The 21,200-nt window shown below is 41.6% G+C and overlaps 1 protein-coding gene across 6 annotated transcripts in view; it reads left to right on the top strand.

The window, feature by feature from the left end:
• Tex2 (testis expressed 2) overlaps nt 1-21,200 on the top strand; it is a 106,853-nt gene that overhangs the window by 52,665 nt on the left and 32,988 nt on the right. For all 6 annotated transcript variants that reach the window (XM_048798161.1, XM_048798162.1, XM_048798159.1 and 3 more), the window contains exons 3-5: nt 10,009-10,209; nt 11,373-11,718; nt 15,779-16,026. In XM_048798161.1, the coding sequence (XP_048654118.1) occupies nt 10,009-10,209; nt 11,373-11,718; nt 15,779-16,026 (795 nt within the window). The remainder of the gene's footprint in view (nt 1-10,008; nt 10,210-11,372; nt 11,719-15,778; nt 16,027-21,200) is intronic.

Genomic DNA, 21,200 nt, shown 5'->3' with positions numbered 1-21,200 from the left:
AATAGGCTATCAGTTTCCAGAATGATAATCTGTTTCTGTTTTTAAAATATGGCCTAGAACATTCACTAGAATTATTTTCACACCATTGCAGAGACTAGTAGAAGTGAATTTTAGAGAGCCATTTTATTTTCTTTAGATCAGTTAGATATTTATTACAAGAAGCACAGATTTTTCACAGTAATTAGGTTCAATGGATATAGGCTTTGGTTTTGATATATAGAAGAGTAATTTTGTAGGGAGGACATTTGAGAAGAAATTCTAGCTTGTAAATTTAATCTCAATTTTATGAAGTTTTTCTTCTTCTTCTTTTTTTAATAAACTAGAGTGAACAAATTGTTAGGAGAAAATAGCCTCATTATGTACAGCCAAGATAGACTTGGTTGCTTTCTGTTGGTATCTTATAACCCTCAGTGTAAGTAAAAGAAATATAAAATTACTTCTTTCTTTTGTATACTTAAGTGAAAACGTTCTGCCTTCATAATGAGTCACATGAGTTTTTTTTAATACCTTTATTTTATTTATTTATTTGTATGTGGTGCTGAGGATCAAACCCAGTGCCTCACACATACTAGGCAAGCGCTCTTCACTGAGCTATAACCCCAGCCCTCACTTGAGTTTTTAATGTATGGCTTTTATAAACATAGCTATTTCCTAGTGTACCTTTTTGCTAGAAAATTTATCAGGGAAGATGGCTTCAGTGCAGGTGGCCCTCACTTACAAGCAAGTAGGTATCTCATGATGGTCCCCTCTTCCCCCATTTTTCCAATTTCCATCCAACTCATAAACTTATGATGTGGCTGAATTGTTATTCTGGTTCATCTATGCATGAGAACAGTTTATAGCATCTCAAAAACGTATCCTGAATTCTGAGTTGGTATTCCAGGACCATCTCTGGTTTTGTTCCATGTGTCATCAATGGAGTGAGGAAAGAGATTGTGGGTCTAAGATTTTTCAAATCATAGTTTTTTGGAAGAAAAAGATATTAACTATGGAAAAAATGCTAGATGTCTTTTCACCCCCAAGTTTATGTTTAATATATAAAGAAGGAACAAAATACCTTAAAGACTATTCTTATTGAATAGTAATTAATCTTTAGAAAGAGGCTTGCCATTGACCTGGCACTGTGGTACATGACTGTAATCCCAGTTATTTGGAGGCTGAAGCAGGGGGATTGTAAGTTCAAGGCCAGTCTGGGCACCTTGGTTTGAGACCTTGTCTCTAAAAAAGGGCTGAGGATGTAAACTCAGTGGCAGAGTTCCTCTGGGTTTAATTCCCAGTACTGCCAATAAAAGAAAAAGGTTTTTCTAAAACGAGTATGTAAACAAGATGGCCCCAGGTGTGTGTTTTTGTGTTAGTGCCCACACCACTATTATTACTCATTGTTTTATTCTGATGCTTCTTTCTTTCAGTGGTGTCCAAATGAGTTCCAACAAGACTCTATCAGTAAGAAAATATTAAAAGTTTATTTTATTTTTGTTTTTTCTGGCTAAGAAATGAAATAAGCCTTGTGATATTTAACATACAGATGATTATATATTGACCTTTGTCCAAAAGCCTTGGAAATTATTAATAAGACTATTTGAAATAATGAATTTACATCTGTTATCATTAACAGTGAGCCTCACCCTTAGCATATATATTGTACCTTAAGATGTCAGTTAAAAGCTGGGTGTGGTAGCACACACCTGTAATCCCAGCAGTTTAGAAGACTGAGGCAGGAAGATTGTAAGTTAAAGTGAGCCTCAGCAACTTAGTGAGACCCTAAGTAACTCAGTGAGACCTTGTCTCAAAATAAAATACAAAAAAAAAAAAAAAAAAGCGCTGGGGATGTGGCTCAGTGATTAAGCACCCTATGTTCAATCCCCAGTTTAAAAAAAAAAAAAAAAGTCAGTTAAAGATAGTTTGAAAGTATCATAATGGAAAAACTAAAAATTAGCAAAATGTCTAATTACTTCATCTTTTACTCTATTTTCATTTTATAAAAGTTGTACTAAGGGCTGCAGTTGTGGCTCAGTGGTATAGTGCTTGCGTAACATGTGTGAGGCAGTAGGTTAGATCCTCAGCACCACATAAAAATGAATGAATAAATAAAATAAAGGTATAAAAATGTAATAACATTAAATTTTTTAAAGCTGTATTAAAACATGATTTTAAGTAAAGGTACATATTGTTGGTACATATTAACAAATTTATTTGATGAGATGTGTGATCTGGAAAGATTGGAGACTACTATTTTATTTTCTTACTGATCTATTCTAATTTCAAAACTTACTACTATGATTATCATGTATTAACATAAATAAGACTTTGGTTATTGCAGTGGTTCATCTGAGATTACTTTCTTTGGCCACATAATTAACTGCTTTTTATTTCCTACTTTGTTGCAGTCTGTTAATGCATTAGAATTAAAAACTCACCTGACTTTGAGAGGTGCCCCCTGGAGGATAGGGAGAGCTGGGATAAAGGCCCTTTTCCCAGAGCCTGTGGCTTTAGCCCTGACACTTATGATTTTAGTGACATATTTGTGAAGGTGACCTTGAAATAGGCAGTTAGAAGATGTGAATGGCATCGAAGCTGGCACTTTCTTCCCTTAATTATTTTTTGCTTTTAATATTGTCTGTTATATTTTTGAGTAGCAGATAGCCATCATTCCTTGTATGAATTCTATATATCTGCAGGTTGCTTGTCTTTCATAGATAAAGTTAAATTTGTATCTAAGATTCTATAATGATTATTAGGTTGTTTCTTACCTAATCTCAAACTCCATAGTCTGTGATGTTATGTTTTATTGCTGTTGTTGTTTGTTTGTCGGAACAAGGTAAAGCCCAGAGGCACTTTACCACTGAACCACATCCCTAGCCCTCTTTATTTTTTATTTTGAGACAAAGTCTCCCTAAGTTGCTTGAGACCTCATTAAGTTTCTGAGGCTGGCCTTGAACTGAATCTGCCTCAGCCTCTCGAATCACTGGGATCACAGACATGCACCACCACACTTGGCTCTGATGCTGTTTTTAACTGATAATTCTAGTGTTCAAGCATTAATAGGAAGTAAGCCTGGTAAAGAGGAACTCCTGCTTTTGTTTTAGTTTGGGGAACAAAAGAATAATCACCTTTTCGTGTGCTTCAGAGGTGGTTCTTAGTAGCAGTGGTCTCAATTTAGGATTTGCTTCTTCCCTGGTAGACTCAAAGAAGGAATGAACCAGGATCTGGGTGATGGGCAAGTGCATAGGCCAGTGCAGCCATAGTGAAAACACACTGTGTAGTGGTGTCAGCTCAGGCTCCCTGTGCACTGGAGGCAGAGGAATTCCCTTCGCTTCCTTAGGCCAGAGGGCTGGCACTTTTCTCAGCTCAGCATTAATCTGCATAAGAGAGCATTGGCCTTGAACTCCTCTTTGGCACCATAAACTCAAAGTGAGCACAATAGTAGTTCTTCCAGACTTTATTATTTTGCAAAAGGTTAATTGTAGCTTTTAATCTCTCCAAGTATTAAAAGGGCCCGTTATAGATTGTGGTTTGTACTTGGCCAAACTTGGCATCTAAATCCAGTAGGGAATTGAAGAGAAACCCCTGACCTTTTACAAACACCATCACAGGACCAGTCTGTGGGCCAGACTGCTGCAGCCTGCTGACTGGGTCATTGTCCCCAGTGGCAGGCACTGTCTCCATTTTAATAATCTCAGCTTCAGAAAGAAATGAGTCTCATCTGGGAAGTTTTAGTGTGGGTTGAGGGCATTTCATTTTTGTTTTTGTTTTTTCCAGTTGAGCTCTTGAAACAGAATGGGGTCCTAGTTGTCTACCACATCTGTCCATTCCAGTGCTTCATACCAAAATAAAGTCGCAGAAACACCTCACTTGGTGAGAATTTTAGAACAGGTGAGCAGTGGACAGTGGGCACTGTGTGGGGAGCAGAGTAAAGGCCATGGGGTTGCCGTCTGCCCTCAAGACTGGATTTGACTGCTGAAGTCTAGAAATTCCACGTGCAGCTTAATCCAGGGAGTTATTCAAGTCCCAGGAAAAAACTTGGCTGGTTGATGGTATGAAAAGATGATTAGGTTTGCACTAGGAAATCGCTTTCTGCAAGGGCAGCCTGGGTCAGATGACTAGGGGGGCACCTTAGGGACAGAATCCAGGAGGGCTGGAGGAGAGTCATACTGGCCAGCCTCTTGTCCTGAGACTCCAAAGACTAATCTGCACTCTGACTACCTGTCTGGTGTGCGTCAGGTTAAGTAGCCCCTGTGATTCTCTCAGGGTTTCCTGTCAACATTTGTAATGTTCTGAGAAAAGCCTTGGGTAGGAGGCTGCAACCCCTCTCTTCTCCAGATAAGAAAGAACTGATTTAAATTCTTTTCTGAAAAGCTTCAACCCTTACTCAAGATTCTTTCTTGCTCTGTACAACTTTGTGCAGTTTTACCTTGGTTTTTCTCTTTGAGAACAGTGATAAGTCTTCTCCTTCCAAGTTACTGCCTGGCGTGTTCTTTTGTGTGTCTCCGGTTACGCAGCCTGCTCTCCAAATACAGGCTGCAGGGGCACGCCAGCCTGCCCTGCTTACCTGTGATTGCCAGGGATTTCATGTACTCCTCACACCCACCGTCTGAATTTCGCTTCATTCATGTGGTCAATCAGTAAACGTTTGTTACTACACGGGTTGATAAACTGATCCCTGTTCTGTGGAGTTTGTAACTCAGTTCACTAAACCAGGCAGTTAACAGGTACAGTGACAGGAGCAGAGTAACAGAGAAGGTAGCTTTCTGGGAGTAGTACTGCCTTTTCCTTGACCTGAGGGGTGCCTGGGCACTAGCATACTGTGAGCTGGGGTAGGGGTCGGTGTTATACATGGATCCCAGGTAGGAGCCCACTACTCAGAGTTAGGGAGACTTGGTTCAAGTCCCAGATGTGCCACTCTCTAGACCTTGGGAGTCACATCCCTTCCCCTCTTACCCTTTTCTCACTTGTGAAGTTGTAGGGAATTAGCAGAAGAAATAATGCACCTGAGATACCTGGAGATACAGTGTGTGCTTCAATGCTAGCTACTATAAAGTGCTAAATATTAGCACTTTAAAAAGCATAGACTTAAAATTTGTTCATATTTGGTATTTAAATTATTCCTCAAAAAGTACTGTCAATATGCAGAAAAATGATTGTGGCTTAGGCATAGAATAAGGTAGGGATGAGGGAGGCATACAGTAAGCCATGCTGGACCCTTTTACAGGGGGAGAAACTGGGGGTCCAAGGGCTAAGCATCACCCAACCTATTGGCAAGTGGTGAAAGCAGGACTGGGACCCAAGATGCTTTGCAGTTCTGCTAAGGTGTATGGTTGGTGTCAGTACCTGTGTTTTGACCAACAGTCTTTTATGTCATCAAATAGGAGCAGGATAGGGTCTCACTTAAACTAACACATGATTATTCACAACTGAATGTGCAACTGAAATCTTGATTCATGGGTGGCTGTGTGTGTATGTGTGTGTGTGTGAATGATTGAGTTTAGCCTTGAGTAGATCTTTAGCAAAAAGAAAGAAACATGGTAGTTCAGGTTCTGGAAGGAGAAAATCTCAAGTTGAAAGGGAAGGAGAAACCACAGCAGCTGGGGAATCTGAGAAGATAGGTAGGAAGAGAAGGGCCAGCCAAGCTCCTCCTAGAAGAAGGAAGCACCTGGGGACTCTCCCAAGGGCAGGATTCTCCTAGGCCTGCCTCTGGCTTCTCATCTCTGTCACCCTGGTGCTCCAGGTAGGGTTTTGTGATTCAGACTATGTAGGTAGGGGGCCCAAACACTGTTCTCTCCTTCATATTCCTCTGAGTCAGGTTATTCTAGAATTTCTGGAATTGGGTGAGGGGTAGAAGGTGACCTGTATCTGTCAGAGTTGTCAGCAAAGAAAGGTAACTGCTTACTTTTCTCAGAGTGCCCTGGAGAGGACACACGCTGGCAGGGCCAGCTCTCCAGGCTTGGGGGTGGAGCACCCAACCTTCTGGCCAAAAACCAGATCCCCAAAGCACTGTGGGAAAAGGTTGCCCTTGTTAAACCAGATACTTGGATTTTTTTTTTTTTTTTTTAACTAGGATTTTCTTAAGGACAGTAATTGACCCAAAACTTGTTATGGCAGAATAATGGCTCATCGCCTGAGTGTGTCTGTCCTGTAAAAAGATGAGCTGGTGCTGCTTATGTCCCAATGCATGTGTCTGTGTGTCTTGCTTTCTAAATCTGAAAATCTAAGGAATAAACTGAAAACTTGACCTCAGTTTGTCCGTAAATTGAGTATTTTTTTAATATTTATTTTTTAGTTGTAGTTGGACACAATACCTTTATTTTTATTTATTTATTTATTTATGTGGTGTTGAGGATCAAACCCAGGGCCTCACATGTGCTAGGCGAATGCTCTACTGCTGAGCCACAACCCCAGCCCCAAATTGAGTATTTTTTAATGTTACTATAGAATTTTAATGTTAGAACTCTAAGAGTTTAAAAGCTTAAGTTTTTTTTTAAACCTAGATTTTAAAAAAATTCTTATTCCTATGTTTTTAATATGGCAGGTAGTTTTGTTTGTTTGTTTTTAAAGGGTTTTGAATCTCTACAACAGACGTTTCATCTGGAAATGAGATGACATTCTGTAATTCAATTATTCAAAACACCTGGTAAAACAGCATGAAACTGCCATTACTGAGTTTGAGGCCTCTTGTGATAAAGACTATGTGTATTGGAAGCATTAGAAAGAAGTTGGAGGAGGGGACTGGGGCTTTAGCTCAGTTGGTGGGGTTCTTGCCTCGCATGCCCAAAGCCCTGGGTTCAATCCCCAGTACCGCCAAAAAAAAAAAAAAAAGTTGGAGGATTTTGCTGGTTCTGCTGTGCCAGTTGTCTAAGGGCCCTCTACTATCTCATACAAAAACCTCCCACCACATGTGGCCATAGTGCCCTTTAAGAGTAGTTAGCTGGAACCAGATGTGCTGGAAGTGTAAAGTGCACACTGGGTTTTGAAGGCTTAGAGTAAAACAAAGAATGTAAAATATCATCCATTTTTTTATATTGATTACATGGTGAAATAATATTTTGGATGTATTGGGTTGAATCGAACACATGGCTAAAATGAATTTGACCTGCTTATTTTTTCATTTTTAAAGACTATCAGGCAATTTAAAATAACACATTTTCATGCCTCACATTAATGGCTCACATTATATTCTCATTGGCCAGTACCTTCCTGGGTAATTCTGCATTTTCTGACTTAGCCAGGAAAGACAAAATGAAAACAATTGAAGAGAAACCACCTTTTATTCCTAATTTGCTCTTATTCATAAATCAGATAATTAACCAGTCCAATCTCAGGAATTTCAAAAGGCAGAATCTTCCACAGCTTACATTACTCTGAATCGGTCTTTATCTGAGAATCACATCACAATATAATGACTGTTTTTTTTTTCCCCCTCCTTCTTCTTCTTCAACCCCTCCAGTCTGATGGATGGTAACTATAATTTTAGGGATTTTGTCCAAAATGCCAGTACTTTGTTCATTCCATTGCCTCTTTTCCTTATCTTTGTTCATTCCATTGGCTCTTTTCCTTATCTTTGTAATATTATGTTACTGAAAATTAATGAAAAATATTTTATCTGGCAATATTGTTGCAGTAATGCTTGTCCTATATCAAATTATGATGATTTTAATTCAAAATAGACATTAAATAAATGCTGAGCACCTCAGCAAAGGTGTTCTGGTGGAACATAAAGCTATTGCACGCACTTCGTACCTCAGGTTGCCTCTACTATAACCAGGCCATGCACACTCAACACACAGTGACTCAAGAATAATCCAGAAGGGACTCTGGTCAAATGGCTAGCAAGCTGCTGTTTAGTCCAGTCGTCATTCCCTGACCCTGAGAGGTTCTCAGGCATCCGCTCCTCCTTCCCTTGCTGCATGGATTCTTTTAGGATTCAGTTGCTCTGCAAATGGATAGTCTGGCCTTGGGTATAGGGACCTGAGGCAGCCCAGAAAAATCAGATCTGCTTCAAAGCTCTTGATTAAGTTGGCTTTATAACTTTAGCCCTAGGAAACCTTTATGTAAGACAGTATTTTCTGTGTAAAGAGGTGTTTAGTCAAAATAGTTGTGTTTAAGAGGATGAATACATTTGGAGAAAACTCCACCCAAGAGCAGAATGATATTTTTTTCAAGTGCGCACAGACCTGTCACCAAAATAGACCATCTCTGGGACATAAAGTAAACCTTAACAAAATTTAAACATTGATATTATATAGAGGATGTTCTCTGACCCTATGGTAATTAGGCTAGAAATCAATAACAGAAAGATAACTGGATATTTCTCATATTGGAAATTAAACAACTTAAATGAAATTTCAGCTTAAGCATTGCTTAGAAGGAGATTAATAACATTAAAAGTTTATATTAGAAAAGAAGAAGCATTTAACAAAAGCACGAATTCATGATTTAAAACCTTTCTACAGCTGGGCACGGTGGCACACAGCCTCAGCAATGGTGAGGTGCTAAGCAACTCAGTGAGACCCTGTCTCTAAATACAATAAAAAATAGGGTTGGGGATGTGGCTCAGTGGTTGAGTGCCTCTGAGTTCAATCCCTGGTACAAAAACAAACAAACAAAACAAAAAAACACCTTTCTACAAAGAAAACCTGAGGCCAAGATGGCTTCATTGGCATAATCTAACAAACCCTTAAGGAAGAAGTAATATTAATTCTATACAAACTCTTCTGGAAAATAGAGAAGAGGGAACACTTCCTAGTTCATTTAATGAGGCTTACTACTGTGGATCCCAAAAGAGGGTCTTCCCCACAGACTCTACAGACATTGAAAGGGTCAGAGGGAAGGTACTACAAACAACACAAACTATCTTAGAGTTTACTCCAGAAGGAATATGTAGCCTGAATAGCCCATTAGGAATTCAAGAAATTGGTTTAAAATCCTTCTACAAAGAAAACTCTAGGCCAGATGACTTCATTGGCAAATTCTACCAAATCTTTAAGGAAGAAATAATAATTCTTCACACGATCTTCCAGAAAATACCAAAAGATATTACATGAAAATAATAGATCACTTACCTTCATGATCTTAAAGGACAAATGAACAAAATATCAACAAGTCAAATCCAGCAGTGTATCCAGCAACACCAGGGCTGGGTGTTGCTCGGTAGTAGAGCACTTGCACAGCATGGGCAAGGCCCCGCTTAAAGCCTCAGCACTGTTTACAAAAGAAGAAGAAGAAGAAGAATCATAATGTTATACTGGTAACCTGACTTCTCAGAATAAAAAGCCTTAATTTTGTACTGTTCCTGGTTTCTATCATGTCAAAATTCCTACCCCAGTCAGGTAAAAGCTACCTGAAGTCACTGAGCATGAAGTCGGGAAGTGTCTAGGGTCAGCTCTCATGAACTTCTTCACATCGTGACCAATGCATGACTAGTCCTGAAAATGTAAGACTGAGACAGCATTTAAAAGTCAGTGGAGGGCTGGGGTTGTGACTCGGTGGCAGAGCACTTGCCTAGCACATGTGAGGCACTGGGTTCCATCCTCAGCACCACAAAAATAAACAAACAAACAAAAAAGAGCTGGGGATGTACCTTGGAGGTAACACACACCCTGTGGTTCAGTCCCCAGGACCAAAAAAAGGTCCAGCTGGGTGAGAGGGTCGGATTACTAATCCCAAAGGAGGTCTGGCAGAGAAACTTGTTCAATTACATGAACAAAACTTTTTAGTTTCCAGATTTGCTTGTCAACTTCAAAAAAATAAAAAGAAAACCTTTTATTTAGATAATGGGCATTGCTATTCTTCCCCCAGATCAATTTTTTGGATTATCAAAACCATACCCGATTACTCCTCAGCACCAATTAGCCTTCCAGCTACCAGTATCTTAGCAATGTCTAGTCTAAATTGACACCTGCATCATAAGTCAAGCTTGGTTTCAGTGAGCTGAGTACCACAGTGTTCATAATGTTCACACAGAACCCAATGAGTGTTTGCTCTGCTTTACTAATGCAAGTTTTTCTCCACCAGGGATGGATGAATGAGATTTGCAACTATGATCCAGAAACTTACCATGCAACTCTGACACATTCTGTCTTTGTTCGACTTGAGGGTGGAACCTTAAGACTTTCAAAGCCCAATAAAAACATATCTAGGAGGGCGAGCTACAATGAAACAAAGCCAGAGGTCACCTACATCAGCCAGAAAATCTTCGACCTCTCGGACAGCAAGGTAAGCCCAAGTGATTTGGGAAGTAGAGTGAATGAAAAGCATCTGGAATCATGATTGCTTTACTGTATTTTTCCCCTAAAAAGGTTTTATTTTTGTTTTTTTGTTGTATAAGGACTAGTCTACTTTATGACAGTACCTCTCAGATTTTAATGCATATATAAATCACCTGGGCATCTTTGAAAATATAGATTCTGATTCAGCAACTTTGGGCAGGGCCTGAGAGTCTGCAGTTTTATGAGCTCCCAGGTGATACTCATGCTGCAGGTCCATGGACCACACCTTGAGAAGCAAGGACATCCTGCACTCAGAATTCTGACTTGAAAAGCTAATTTTTAGCTGAGCATCATGGTGCATATCTGTAATCCCAGCTGTTCAAGAGGCTGAGGCAGGAGGTTTGGGAGTTCAAGGCCAGCCTAGGCAATTTAGGAAGACCCTGTCTCAAAATAAATGCCAAAGGCTCAGGATGTAGCTTAGTAGTAGAGTACTTGCTGGCTGGCATGCGAGAACCTGGGTTTGATCCCCAGAGCTTTAAAAAATAATAATAATAATTCAGTCAAGTAAAAACCTCTGTGTGGTAGTACAAGGGTACTAGCAGTGAATGAAAGTTCTGTAGAATGTGCACATTGTGCATTGTGGATGGGCAAAATAACTATATTTTGATAAAGTATATTCTGCTGTGAGAAATGTAAATTGTTACTCCAGAAGCCATATTTTCTATTCTTATAACTCATCTGAATGATCTTTAAGTTTCCCCAAAGTGACAAAAGTACTGAATGTGGTTTTTATATGTTTATTCTTGAATTGATACACAACATTGACTTGAGCTTTTCATATAGATTGATTTATTCTTTTTTCCCAACTTAGATTTCACACATGGTTATTAAAGTTGATTGATATCCAAACTTGGTTGATGATAACCAGCTTAACATTATTTACTTCTGCTGCCTGAAAATTGTAGATATTTGTGCCTCTTGGGGAGTAACAAGTTATTTCTAAAAATTTATTCCAGTTTCTATAGTCATGTTGTAGACAGGTAGTTAAAAGTATTTCACATTCATTTTAGTCAAAAATTCTACAAGTCTTGCATTTTTTGCTGTGTATGATATTAATGCATAGTGTAGCCACTCTTTAGTATATAAATCATCATTTCCCTTTCTCTCTAGATTTATCTTGTACCTAAAAGTTTGGCTCGCAAACGAATCTGGAATAAAAAGTACCCCATTTGTATTGAGCTTGGTCGGCAAGATGACTTTATGTCTAAGACTCACACAGATAAGGAAACTTCCGAAGAGAAACCACCAGCTGAGAGAGAAGACCCTAAGGGAAGTGAGGACATTAAGAAGCCACCCCACCCTCAAGAGGGAACAAAATCTGGCCAGCGAGATCAGATACTATATCTGTTTGGAAGAACTGGCCGAGAAAAAGAGGAGTGGTTTAGGAGATTTATTCTGGCGTCTAAGCTGAAGTCCGACCTCAAGAAGCCATCCAGTGTCTCTGGAAATAAACAAGGTAATGCATTTGTGCTAAGTGCACTTGCAATTTTAAAGGGCCTATAGGGAGGTTGGGAAAGATTACCCAGGCAGGAAGGAACAAGCCTAGCCTGAATTGATTACTCTTTGCCACCTAAAATGTGTCCTCAAGACTCATGTGCCTTTTAAACTGATCAATACAACCCTTTGTGCCTAGTTGTTTCACCAGCAATAGGTGTCTTTGCAGATGTATGTGGTTAGCCTTTGGTAGGTATCGGGGATTTTATTTCTTATGTACATATTGTTATGTTCTGAGAGAATCAGCAATAGGAAACACTAGTTATAAGAAAGCAGATGAGGGGCTGGGGTTGTGGCTCAGTGGTAGAGCGCTAACCTAGCATGTGTGAGGCCCTGGGTTCCATCCTCAGCACCACATAAAAATAATAAAGGTATTGTGTCCAACTACAACTAAAAAATAAATATTAGAAAAAGGAAGCAAGCAGGTGACGAGTGGGGGTGTAGCTTAGTAGAAGAGCATGCATTTTGCATGCATAAAGCCCTGGTTTTCATTCCCCAGCACACAACACACAAAACAAAACAAAAAACCAGGTAAGCCTAGCTGGTTCTCTTAAACTCCTAATCCTCAACCTGTGCTCCAAGCCTATGATCACCATAGAAACGCAGAATCTGTGGCACCTGCTGGTCATTCAAACAGGTAACTACAAACTACCTCTCTGTTAAGCTCTGGCTGGGCCAGGTACTGCAGGAGACAAAACCAGCCAACAGCAGCGTGTTCGTCTGTCCTTGCTCATTAGATAGACTAAACTGGTTTGTGTGAGTCTGATGTTTTCAAAGTACTCTGCTAACATGAACATGGTACAATCAGTAATTGTGGAATATTAGAAAGAATAAAACCAGAGCTTTCTTAGTTGGAATAGGGCTAGGTTGGAGCCACTCGAGACTTTCCCTGACAAGGATTTGTGTTGATCGGGGAATATGCGGCTCATGTGGGTCTCAAACATGGCTTCACGTTGCTTTGCTTTCTGGGAGCCTACCTTGGCCCTTACCCAGCACATTTGCTTTAACACTAGCTTCTACCTAGACCCAGAGGAGCTAAGATCCCAAAAGTCCCTTGGAAATACCTTTAGCAAGGTGAATAGGGAGATAACTGGATATACTCGTTTTCTAGGTTTGCTGGGACAAAATACCACAAACTGGGTGGCTTAGAACTATAAAATTTATTTTTTCACAGTACTAGAAGCTAAAAGTTCAAAATCGAGGTGTTACCAGTGCTGTGCCATCTCTGAGACTACACAGAATCCTTTCTTGCTTCTTTCTTGCATTTGGTGGTAGCTGTTCATCCCTGGCTTGCAGCTGCATTCTTATAAACCCCTCTTCTGTCATCACATAGTGTTTCTTTCCTCCTCAATAAGGACACCAGTCATATTGGATAAAAAGTCCATCTCCCTCTAGTATAACTTCATTATAACAAATTCTGTCTGCAATGACCCTATTTCCAAATAAGGTCATGTTCTGAGGCAGAGGTTAGGACACACCAACATATCTTTTGGGGGACGCAGTTGAACCCATAACACTGAATAAAAGAAGACCGAAGTGGGTGAGAGTCCTCAGCACCAGCCCTGCTCAGTTCTCCTGATGGGTCTGACTAAGTAGCCACCAGCCCATGTTGCTTTTAAGCCCTTGAAATGTGGCCAGTCCAAACTGAGATGTGAGTGTAAGATGTACATTGGATCTCAAAGTTTTAGTCCAAAGCGTAATGTGAAATGCTTCATTAAAATATTTTTATACTAGTGACTTGTTGAAACGAAAGAATTTTAGATGTATTTACTCAAATAAAATATATTCAAATTGATTTTCTTTGCTTATTTTTACCTTTTTAATGTGGTACCAGAAAGTTTAAAATTGTATATGTGGTTCACATTTGTGGCTCACATCGTGTTTCTGATGGGAATGTCAGGGTCCACTGGCCTAAGCACTGAATCTGAGAATCAGGTAGCTCCCAGGGATGTGTGAGACCCCCCCAGAAATACTACCCTAGGTGCTCAGGGGTCACCCAGAGCAGCCTCCAAAGCAGCATGTTATTTATAGTTTTAGCTAAAGCGTTTGATTGTTTCCAATAAATTTGTATTTTTGGAAATTCTGCTGTTCCCAGACTTCCACTCAGCACAACAAACCTAATGACAAGAGTCAGAGATGTGGGAAAGCCCTTGGTGCTCTCATTTACACTAAAATCAAGCAAGGCCACATTCTCACACCACTAAAAATACATATACTAGTCTGGGTGGCCTTTAAAAGCTATGAATTAGGATATTTATGATACATTTAAGTCACCAAGGTGTGATGAGGCTGGGGCAAAGGTAAATTGGTAAGGCCTGTGCTGTTCTTCAAAGCTGCCTCTGAATCAATGACTACACATAGATGACTTGTCAGCTGTGATGGTGTGGCTGGTGATGATCGTCCAAGGCCAGGAGCCTCTGTCTATACCAAGATGACAGAAGTAGTTCTGCTGCCTGACCCAACCCTGTCTTCTTCCTCAGGGCTGCTGTACTAAAGTCATAGGTTTCTCTAGCAACATGGTCTTGGATCTTGATACAGATACAGACACAGGAGGCCCAGGGCAGGGCTGAGATCCACATGCCTCAGGGCAGGAAATGGCTCCTGGAGTAGCAAGAGTTAGGGTCACCTGGCACAATCCCATGTTATCAGGGACCATCATCCATCAGATCCTCCAAGCAGTGAGGACTCCTATGGCTCAGTGGTTAAGTTCCCTTGGGTACAATCCATAGTACCAAAAAATAATAATAATGTTGCTGAGCACGGTGGTGCACGACTATAATACCAGATACTGGAAAGGCTGAGGCAGGAGGATCGCAAATTTGAGACCAGCCTGAGAACTTAGCAAGACCATGCCTCAAAATAAAAGAAGTGTTGAGGATGTAGCTCAGTGGTAGAGACCCCTGAGTTCAAAACCCAGTACTGCAAACACAAAAGTTAATTGTTAAGATGATGAGAGGATAATAAAGGATTATTAAAAATTTAACTCAATGTAAAAATCTCAGTGCTGAAAATTATCTAGCTAAACTGTAAATTAAGAAATGCCTGGCGTAACTCTGTGTGTGGCTCTGGGGAGCTGCAGTTCACATGGCTGGAACCTCTCAAAAATAAAATGATTTGATTTGATTTTTAACCATTCTTCGTTTCCTCTCATAGTAAATCTGAATAAAATTGTTCCCATCAGGCATTTCCATGCTTAAAGCCCCTCTACTGCAGCAGGATATGTTTGAATCCAGGTTGCTCTCGAGGCCATTGGTGGTCATTCTCAGCTTCTCCACCCTCAGCTCCTGTCCCTTTGTCCATGTCCACCTTGTGGGATTCTCCTGAACCTCTCACCAGTCTCCAGACTGTGCCTGTCCTTACTTCTTTAATATACTCTTCCTTGTCTCTAAAATGCCTTTCCCCCAGCCCAAGCCAGGAAAAGTGGCAACTGCTCCCTGAAGAGACAGCCCAGATGTCACTGCTGTGATATCAGTGTTGGGATTGCACCTCTACAGAACATGTGTTAGAAAAGGCTATGATTTATCTCACACATGAGTTCAAGGGCAGGGATTATGCCTTGGTCTTCTCTTTAGCATTGAATCTTCTCAGAAAGTACTTTATAAATAATTCCTTGAAAGAAAGATGGCATCTTTGGAAATGCCCTGAGCTGTGGATGAACAATTAATTAAATTTCTGCCCACTCTCCTTTGCCCCTGATAGCAACTTCAGGTCCACCCGGACTAGGGCTGTGTCAGTGTTATATTTGACCTTTTCCTGAAAGATCACCAGGCACAAGGGAAAGGAACCCACTAGATATACTTCATCGCTTGGGATTATCTTGAGAATAATATAAACAATTTTCTATCATTAGAGCAGAAGACATTTTTCAGGATGGGAAGTCACCTAGTAAACATATTTTAAGCAGTGACTTGATAGCATTTGGCTGCTTTCTACTGAACCCAGGGGAATTTGTGCTCGTAGGTTTGGTTTACTTGGTCGTTCCTTCTTCATTTATGTTAACAGCTGTCACTTCTTCACTCTAGGGCTTTTGCCCTCCCACAGCAGACATAGCAGTCCCTCGGGACACCTGACCCACAGCCGCAGTAGCAGCAAAGGCAGCGTGGAGGAGATCATGTCACAGCCAAAGCAGAAGGAGCTGGTGGGCAGTGTGCGGCAGAAGATGCTTCTAGACTACAGTGTGTATATGGGCAGATGTGTGCCGCAGGAGAGCCGAAGCCCCCACAGGAGCCCTGTGCAGAGTGCAGAAAGCAGCCCCACAGCTGGGAAAAAGGTAAAGCTCACAGGCCGGGGCCCCCTGCTCTTTTCCCTAAACTCATTTCTTCATGCATGAGGGATTGAGCACCTGTTTTGTGCTAGGCCCCAAGTACATGGTGATGAGCGGGACAGAGAAGGGCCTGCCCTCAGGGAGCTTGTGCTCTACTCTAGGAGACAGCTAGAAATGAGCCTCAGGCAGTGGTAAGAATTGAAGTCAGTTAAAGGGGACGGAAAATAGACTGAACTCAGTGAGGGCCCCTGAGGAAGTAACCTTTGGGCAGAGACCTGAGGGACATGAGGCAATAAGGTAACAGCAAAACATGTGGGAGACACATTCCAGAGGGGCACCAGCAAGTGCAAAGGCCCCGCATCAGGAATATGTTGGGAATACTCAAGGAACAGACAGCAGTGAGGCCAAGGTAGCTGAATAGTAAGCAAGGGTAAGAAAGGGAGGCTGGAAGGCCAGCCAGGCCTTTTCAGATTTGTTATGAGGGAAGTGGGAAGCCATAGAGTGTTTGGGCAAGGAGTGACATTGATCTGATTAATTCTAAAAAGAAAAGTGGCTTTCACGGAGGATTGTCTGTAGGAGAGGAGTGGGTGGAACTGGTGCAGTGAAGGGTGGGCTGAGATGCAGGTGATAAAAACAGGTGGTGAGGAGTGGCAAGCTGGGGATAAGTGTTGAGGGAGGAGCTGGCTAGATTTGCTGATGAGTGAAAGAGGAAGGGAGGAGGCAGAGATGACTCCTAGCTTTTGGGCCTGAGCAACTAGGTGATCAGTAGGGAAGGTCACAGAGGTGATAATAGAGGTCTAATTCCTCAGTAACCATGGTAGTCTCAAATTCTCAGCTGGGCATGGTGATGCACACCTGTCACCCCAGCAACTCTGGAGCCTGAGGCAGGAGGATCACAAATTCTAGGCCAACTCTGGAAGACCCTGTCTCAAAAATAAAAACAAAAACTGGAAACCAAATTCTTAGACTCCGATGTTCAGTGCTTTTAAAGATTTACTATGAGTGTGATTTCCAAATTACAACGAGCTGGACATTGACTTACTATCATTTAAGGTAAGATTAATACCTTAGGCCACCACGTGCCAGATTCCGGTAGGTACTTGAGTAAGATTACCCTGCTCCCATGAGCACACTAGATGGTGTTCTCTTCATTGTATAGATGGAGAAATGAAGCTCAGAGAAGTTAGGGGCTTAGACTTGCAGCTGCTAAATGATGGAGCATGCATAACCTGTCCTGGGACCCAAGGCCCTCAACTTGCTGTGACTGTTGCATTGGTGGGTCACTCTAAAGCCCAGCTGGACTTGAGGCCTTTTGCCTCCACTGTGTCCCCATGCTCTGGGGCACAGTCCCCACCTGTGGAATATGCAGCCTCTTTCTTCTGTTCAGTCACTCAAATTTCTGTCCTTAACCAAAGAGCAGGTAGTGATCACTCTTGTGCTGTTAGCAGGCCTTATGTTTGGAGGAGGTCACCATCTGACCCATGTGAACTTGTCAAGGCAAAAAGACCATGAGCCTTTGCTGCCCTCCATCCCCTGCCTCTCCCTAAGTTTTCAGCTATAGTGAAAGCAAACCTCCCTCTAGGCTACAGCGAGGTGATCTAACTCTTCTAGAAGTGTCCTGTTTGCCACTGACAGGTTCTCCCTGGGTTTAATCAGCTATTAGCATCTATGTGCCCTCCATGGGAGTGAGCCATCCAGAAGTGATCCAGCCCCAGCTATGTGCACTCACTTCAGACCCAGGAAAATCAGGAGAAGAACTGTACACTGACATAAGAAGATTATTGAATAAAATGCTTGCTTTCCTCAAATTAAAAAGCAAAACAAACCCTGTTTTAGAGCATTGTTTCCTCAGGGTACGCTGTATGTACATGTTGTACCACATGGTCCCCGCCCAGCCCTCTGCTTAGTGTTGCTGGGAGTAGGGTGTGGTCTCTAGTCCAAACCTCCTTCTAGCCTCCTGGCACTCAGCCCTTGAAATATACAGTATTTTTCACCCTCTTCTAAGTCAGATGGAAATCATTTAAATCCATATTGTACTTCCTGAACCCCCTTAAGCCAAGCAGGCAGGGGTGGTTTCATCTTTTCTTGATAATTTTAAGAGTTAGTACAACAAACGGAAACTTTAAACTGTCATCATGCAGGGGCTACTGAGGTCAGAAAGCTCTTGACCCCTCAACCTGAGCCACCCAGACTGCAAGCTCTGCAGTATTTTCTTCCATTTCAGTTGGCTGGTATTGCCGTATGGTCTCTCCTAGTTGTTTTTTCCTTGAGCCCTTGTCCCCATCTTCCACCTTCAACCTAGTTAATTTTAGGGGGGGTGAGAGGGTACTGGGGATTGAACCCAGCAGTGCTCTACCACTGAAAAGCAACATCCCCAGCACCCCCCACCCCTGCTTTTTTAAACAGTGTCTCAACTGAGTTGCCCAGGCTGGCCTTGAACTTGGGATCCTCCTGAGTCTCTGGAATTATAAGCATGTACCACCACTGTGCCCAGCTCACCCTAGTTAATTTAATGATTGATGGCTGCTATGGGCTAAGAAACCAGAGTCAGAATGGTTCAGGCAAGGATCACTGTCTCTGGGGAAGGTTGTGTGAGATTTAGTGCAAGGCCCTCACATCTACTTGGCTTGCCAGAAGCATGTGGGGACTGTGTCCTTGCTCTCAGGGGTCTGGTAGTGAAGATGCTCTTGATTCAGGTAAAGGTGTTAGTTTAGCTATTTATTGCTATGTAACAAAAAGCCCCAAAAGTGGTGGCTCCAAGCTGTAACATTTATTTTCCTCAAAAATTTGTGATTGGGACATGGCTTAGCATGAGAGAGCTCTGTCTGCTTCATGCAGGGTCACCTAGAGAAGCTGGACTAGGGGCTGGATCACTTCTGGATGGTTCACTCCCATGGAGGGCACATAGATGCTAATAGCTGATTAAACCCAGCTGGGGCTGAAAGTTGGGGACCTCATTTCCTGTCCATGTGGCCTGGCTTCCTTTAGCACAGTGACTGGGTTCCCAAGGCAAACATGCTTCGAGAAAGAATTAGAATCTAAAGTGCCTTTTATGACCTGTCTTGGAAAGCAAGGGCCATGTCCATCATGCTCTATTAGTGAAGGAGAGGGGCATGGGTTCCTCCTGTTCCCAATGGAGAAACAAAACCTGGAAGAGCATTGAGAATAGGAAATATTAGTGCATCATTTTTGGCAAATAAGACCACAGTACTAATTTTTTTTTTAGTTGTAGGTGGACACAATACCTTTATTTTATTTTATTTATTTATATGTGGTGCTGAGGATCAAACCCAGGGCCTCACAGATGCTAGGTGAATACTCTACTCCTGAGCCACAACCCTAACCCCACAATACTACTTTTTTAAAAATATATATATTTCTAGTTGTAGCTCTTCACAATACCTTTATTAATTTATTTATTTTTATGTGGTGCTGAGGATCGAACCTAGTGCCTTCACATGCTAGGCACACTCTCGGAACCACTGAGTCACAACCTCAGCCCCCCACAGTTCTATTTGTATAATCTTTCATGCTTTTATTTACAAGTCAGTTGGACATGATGATTTTTTTTTTTTCCTTACAGTGCTAGGGATCAAATCCAAGCCCTGTACACATGGGCAGATGCTCTACCACTGAGCCACATCCCCAGCCCTGAGGATGTATTAATGTTGTGATTTGAGCAGATGATGGCCTTTCCCCCATCCTTATTGATTTTTATATTTTTTTTTGTTCATGATTCAAAAAAAAAAACACAGATCTGTACAAAGACATATTCAGAAAAGATTCTTTCCCTGTCCTGTGTTTTCTGTCCCTCCATGTTACTCCCACTCACCCCCTGGAGTGAACTGGTCTCCTTAGTCTCTGGTTGTCCTTTCTGAAGTTCTTGTTTCTTCTTCTGTCTTACTCAAAGGGTAGCACATGACATGGAATTTTTTTCATAAGTTTTCACTTTTGAAAACATTCTGGAAATCATTCTGCCAGTTCATAAATTTTCCCCTCCCTCTTTAGAAACAGCTACAAAGGACTTCTTATCTTGTGTGGGTGTATTCATCCTCTCTCCAATATGGGCTCAGAGGTTATTTCTAATATTTTGCAATTACAAACAGTGCTTCACTGAATAACATGGTGAACTCATGTTTTTGCTGCTGTGGGTGTTTTCAGTGTGAATTCTCAGAAGTGGAACTGCTAGGTCAGAAGGCGAATGCATACCATAGTTTGGCTAGATGTTGCCGAGTTCCCCTTCATAGGATTGCTCTGATGTTCGTTCCCACCAGTGCCCAGCTTCTCCAGTCTGGTCAAATGTGAGCCTTCTGGATGCCATTAGTGCTCATTCCTCCTGCCAAAGACAGGTTATTTCTTAGGGTTTGTTTTTGCTTCTGATATCATGAGTCCAAGCCAAGGGACTCAAAGAGTCACAGTCACAAAGGAAACTTTGAAACTTCCCCAAGTTGCACCATCACATCTTCAGTGTTGGCCACCACCAATGTTTGCTCAAGGTAACACAAGGCTTGGGACACAACTCTGGCCTTTGCCCCCACTCTCCTCGCCCTACTCTCCTGTTGCCTCTTATGGGTCACAGTCAAAGAATGTCTTTCCCTGAGGGCTCAAGGGTTACATGGCCATGTTCACATATTTGACCCCCTTTCTGTCATATTGCACAGTGCTAAACAAGTCAGACCACTGGCCAGGAGATGAATGGGGTATTATTAGTTCACTGATACTCAGGATCCAAACCAATGTTAAAAACACCCAGAGATAATTAGGGACTATAGAACTAGATTTATGTTAATCAGTACTATCACTTTATTGGCAGTTATTCTTACCCATAACAATTAAAAAAAATAAATTCAGGGGATTTTTCAGATTGAAGCAACATTAGAGTTATTAAGCTCAAAATTTGAATTATATAGTATCACTATTTGGTGAGGGAGAGGATTTTAATAATAAATCAGGAAACAAAGAAACTCTGTTTAAAAATGTGTAAAGGTCGGATAGTGGGGTAGGTTTTTCCACTAGTGTATATGACAGGAAGTGACACTCCATTGGCCAGCTGCACTTGCTCAGGGACGCAAGGCCAGGGAACTGTTGGTTCCCTGTGCCGTGGAGTGGCTGCCTGGGAGAGAGGACTGTGGAGGGGCAAGAAATGCCCTCCTCCAGGTGGGGAAACACAAGTGTAGATC

Source organism: Marmota marmota, unplaced genomic scaffold, assembly GCF_001458135.2.
Source record: "Marmota marmota marmota unplaced genomic scaffold, marMar, whole genome shotgun sequence".
In the NCBI taxonomy this organism is placed as follows: Eukaryota; Metazoa; Chordata; class Mammalia; order Rodentia; family Sciuridae; genus Marmota; species Marmota marmota.
The sequence above is the reverse complement of the archived record's forward strand: the minus strand, read 5'-3'. Positions and strand labels throughout refer to the sequence as shown.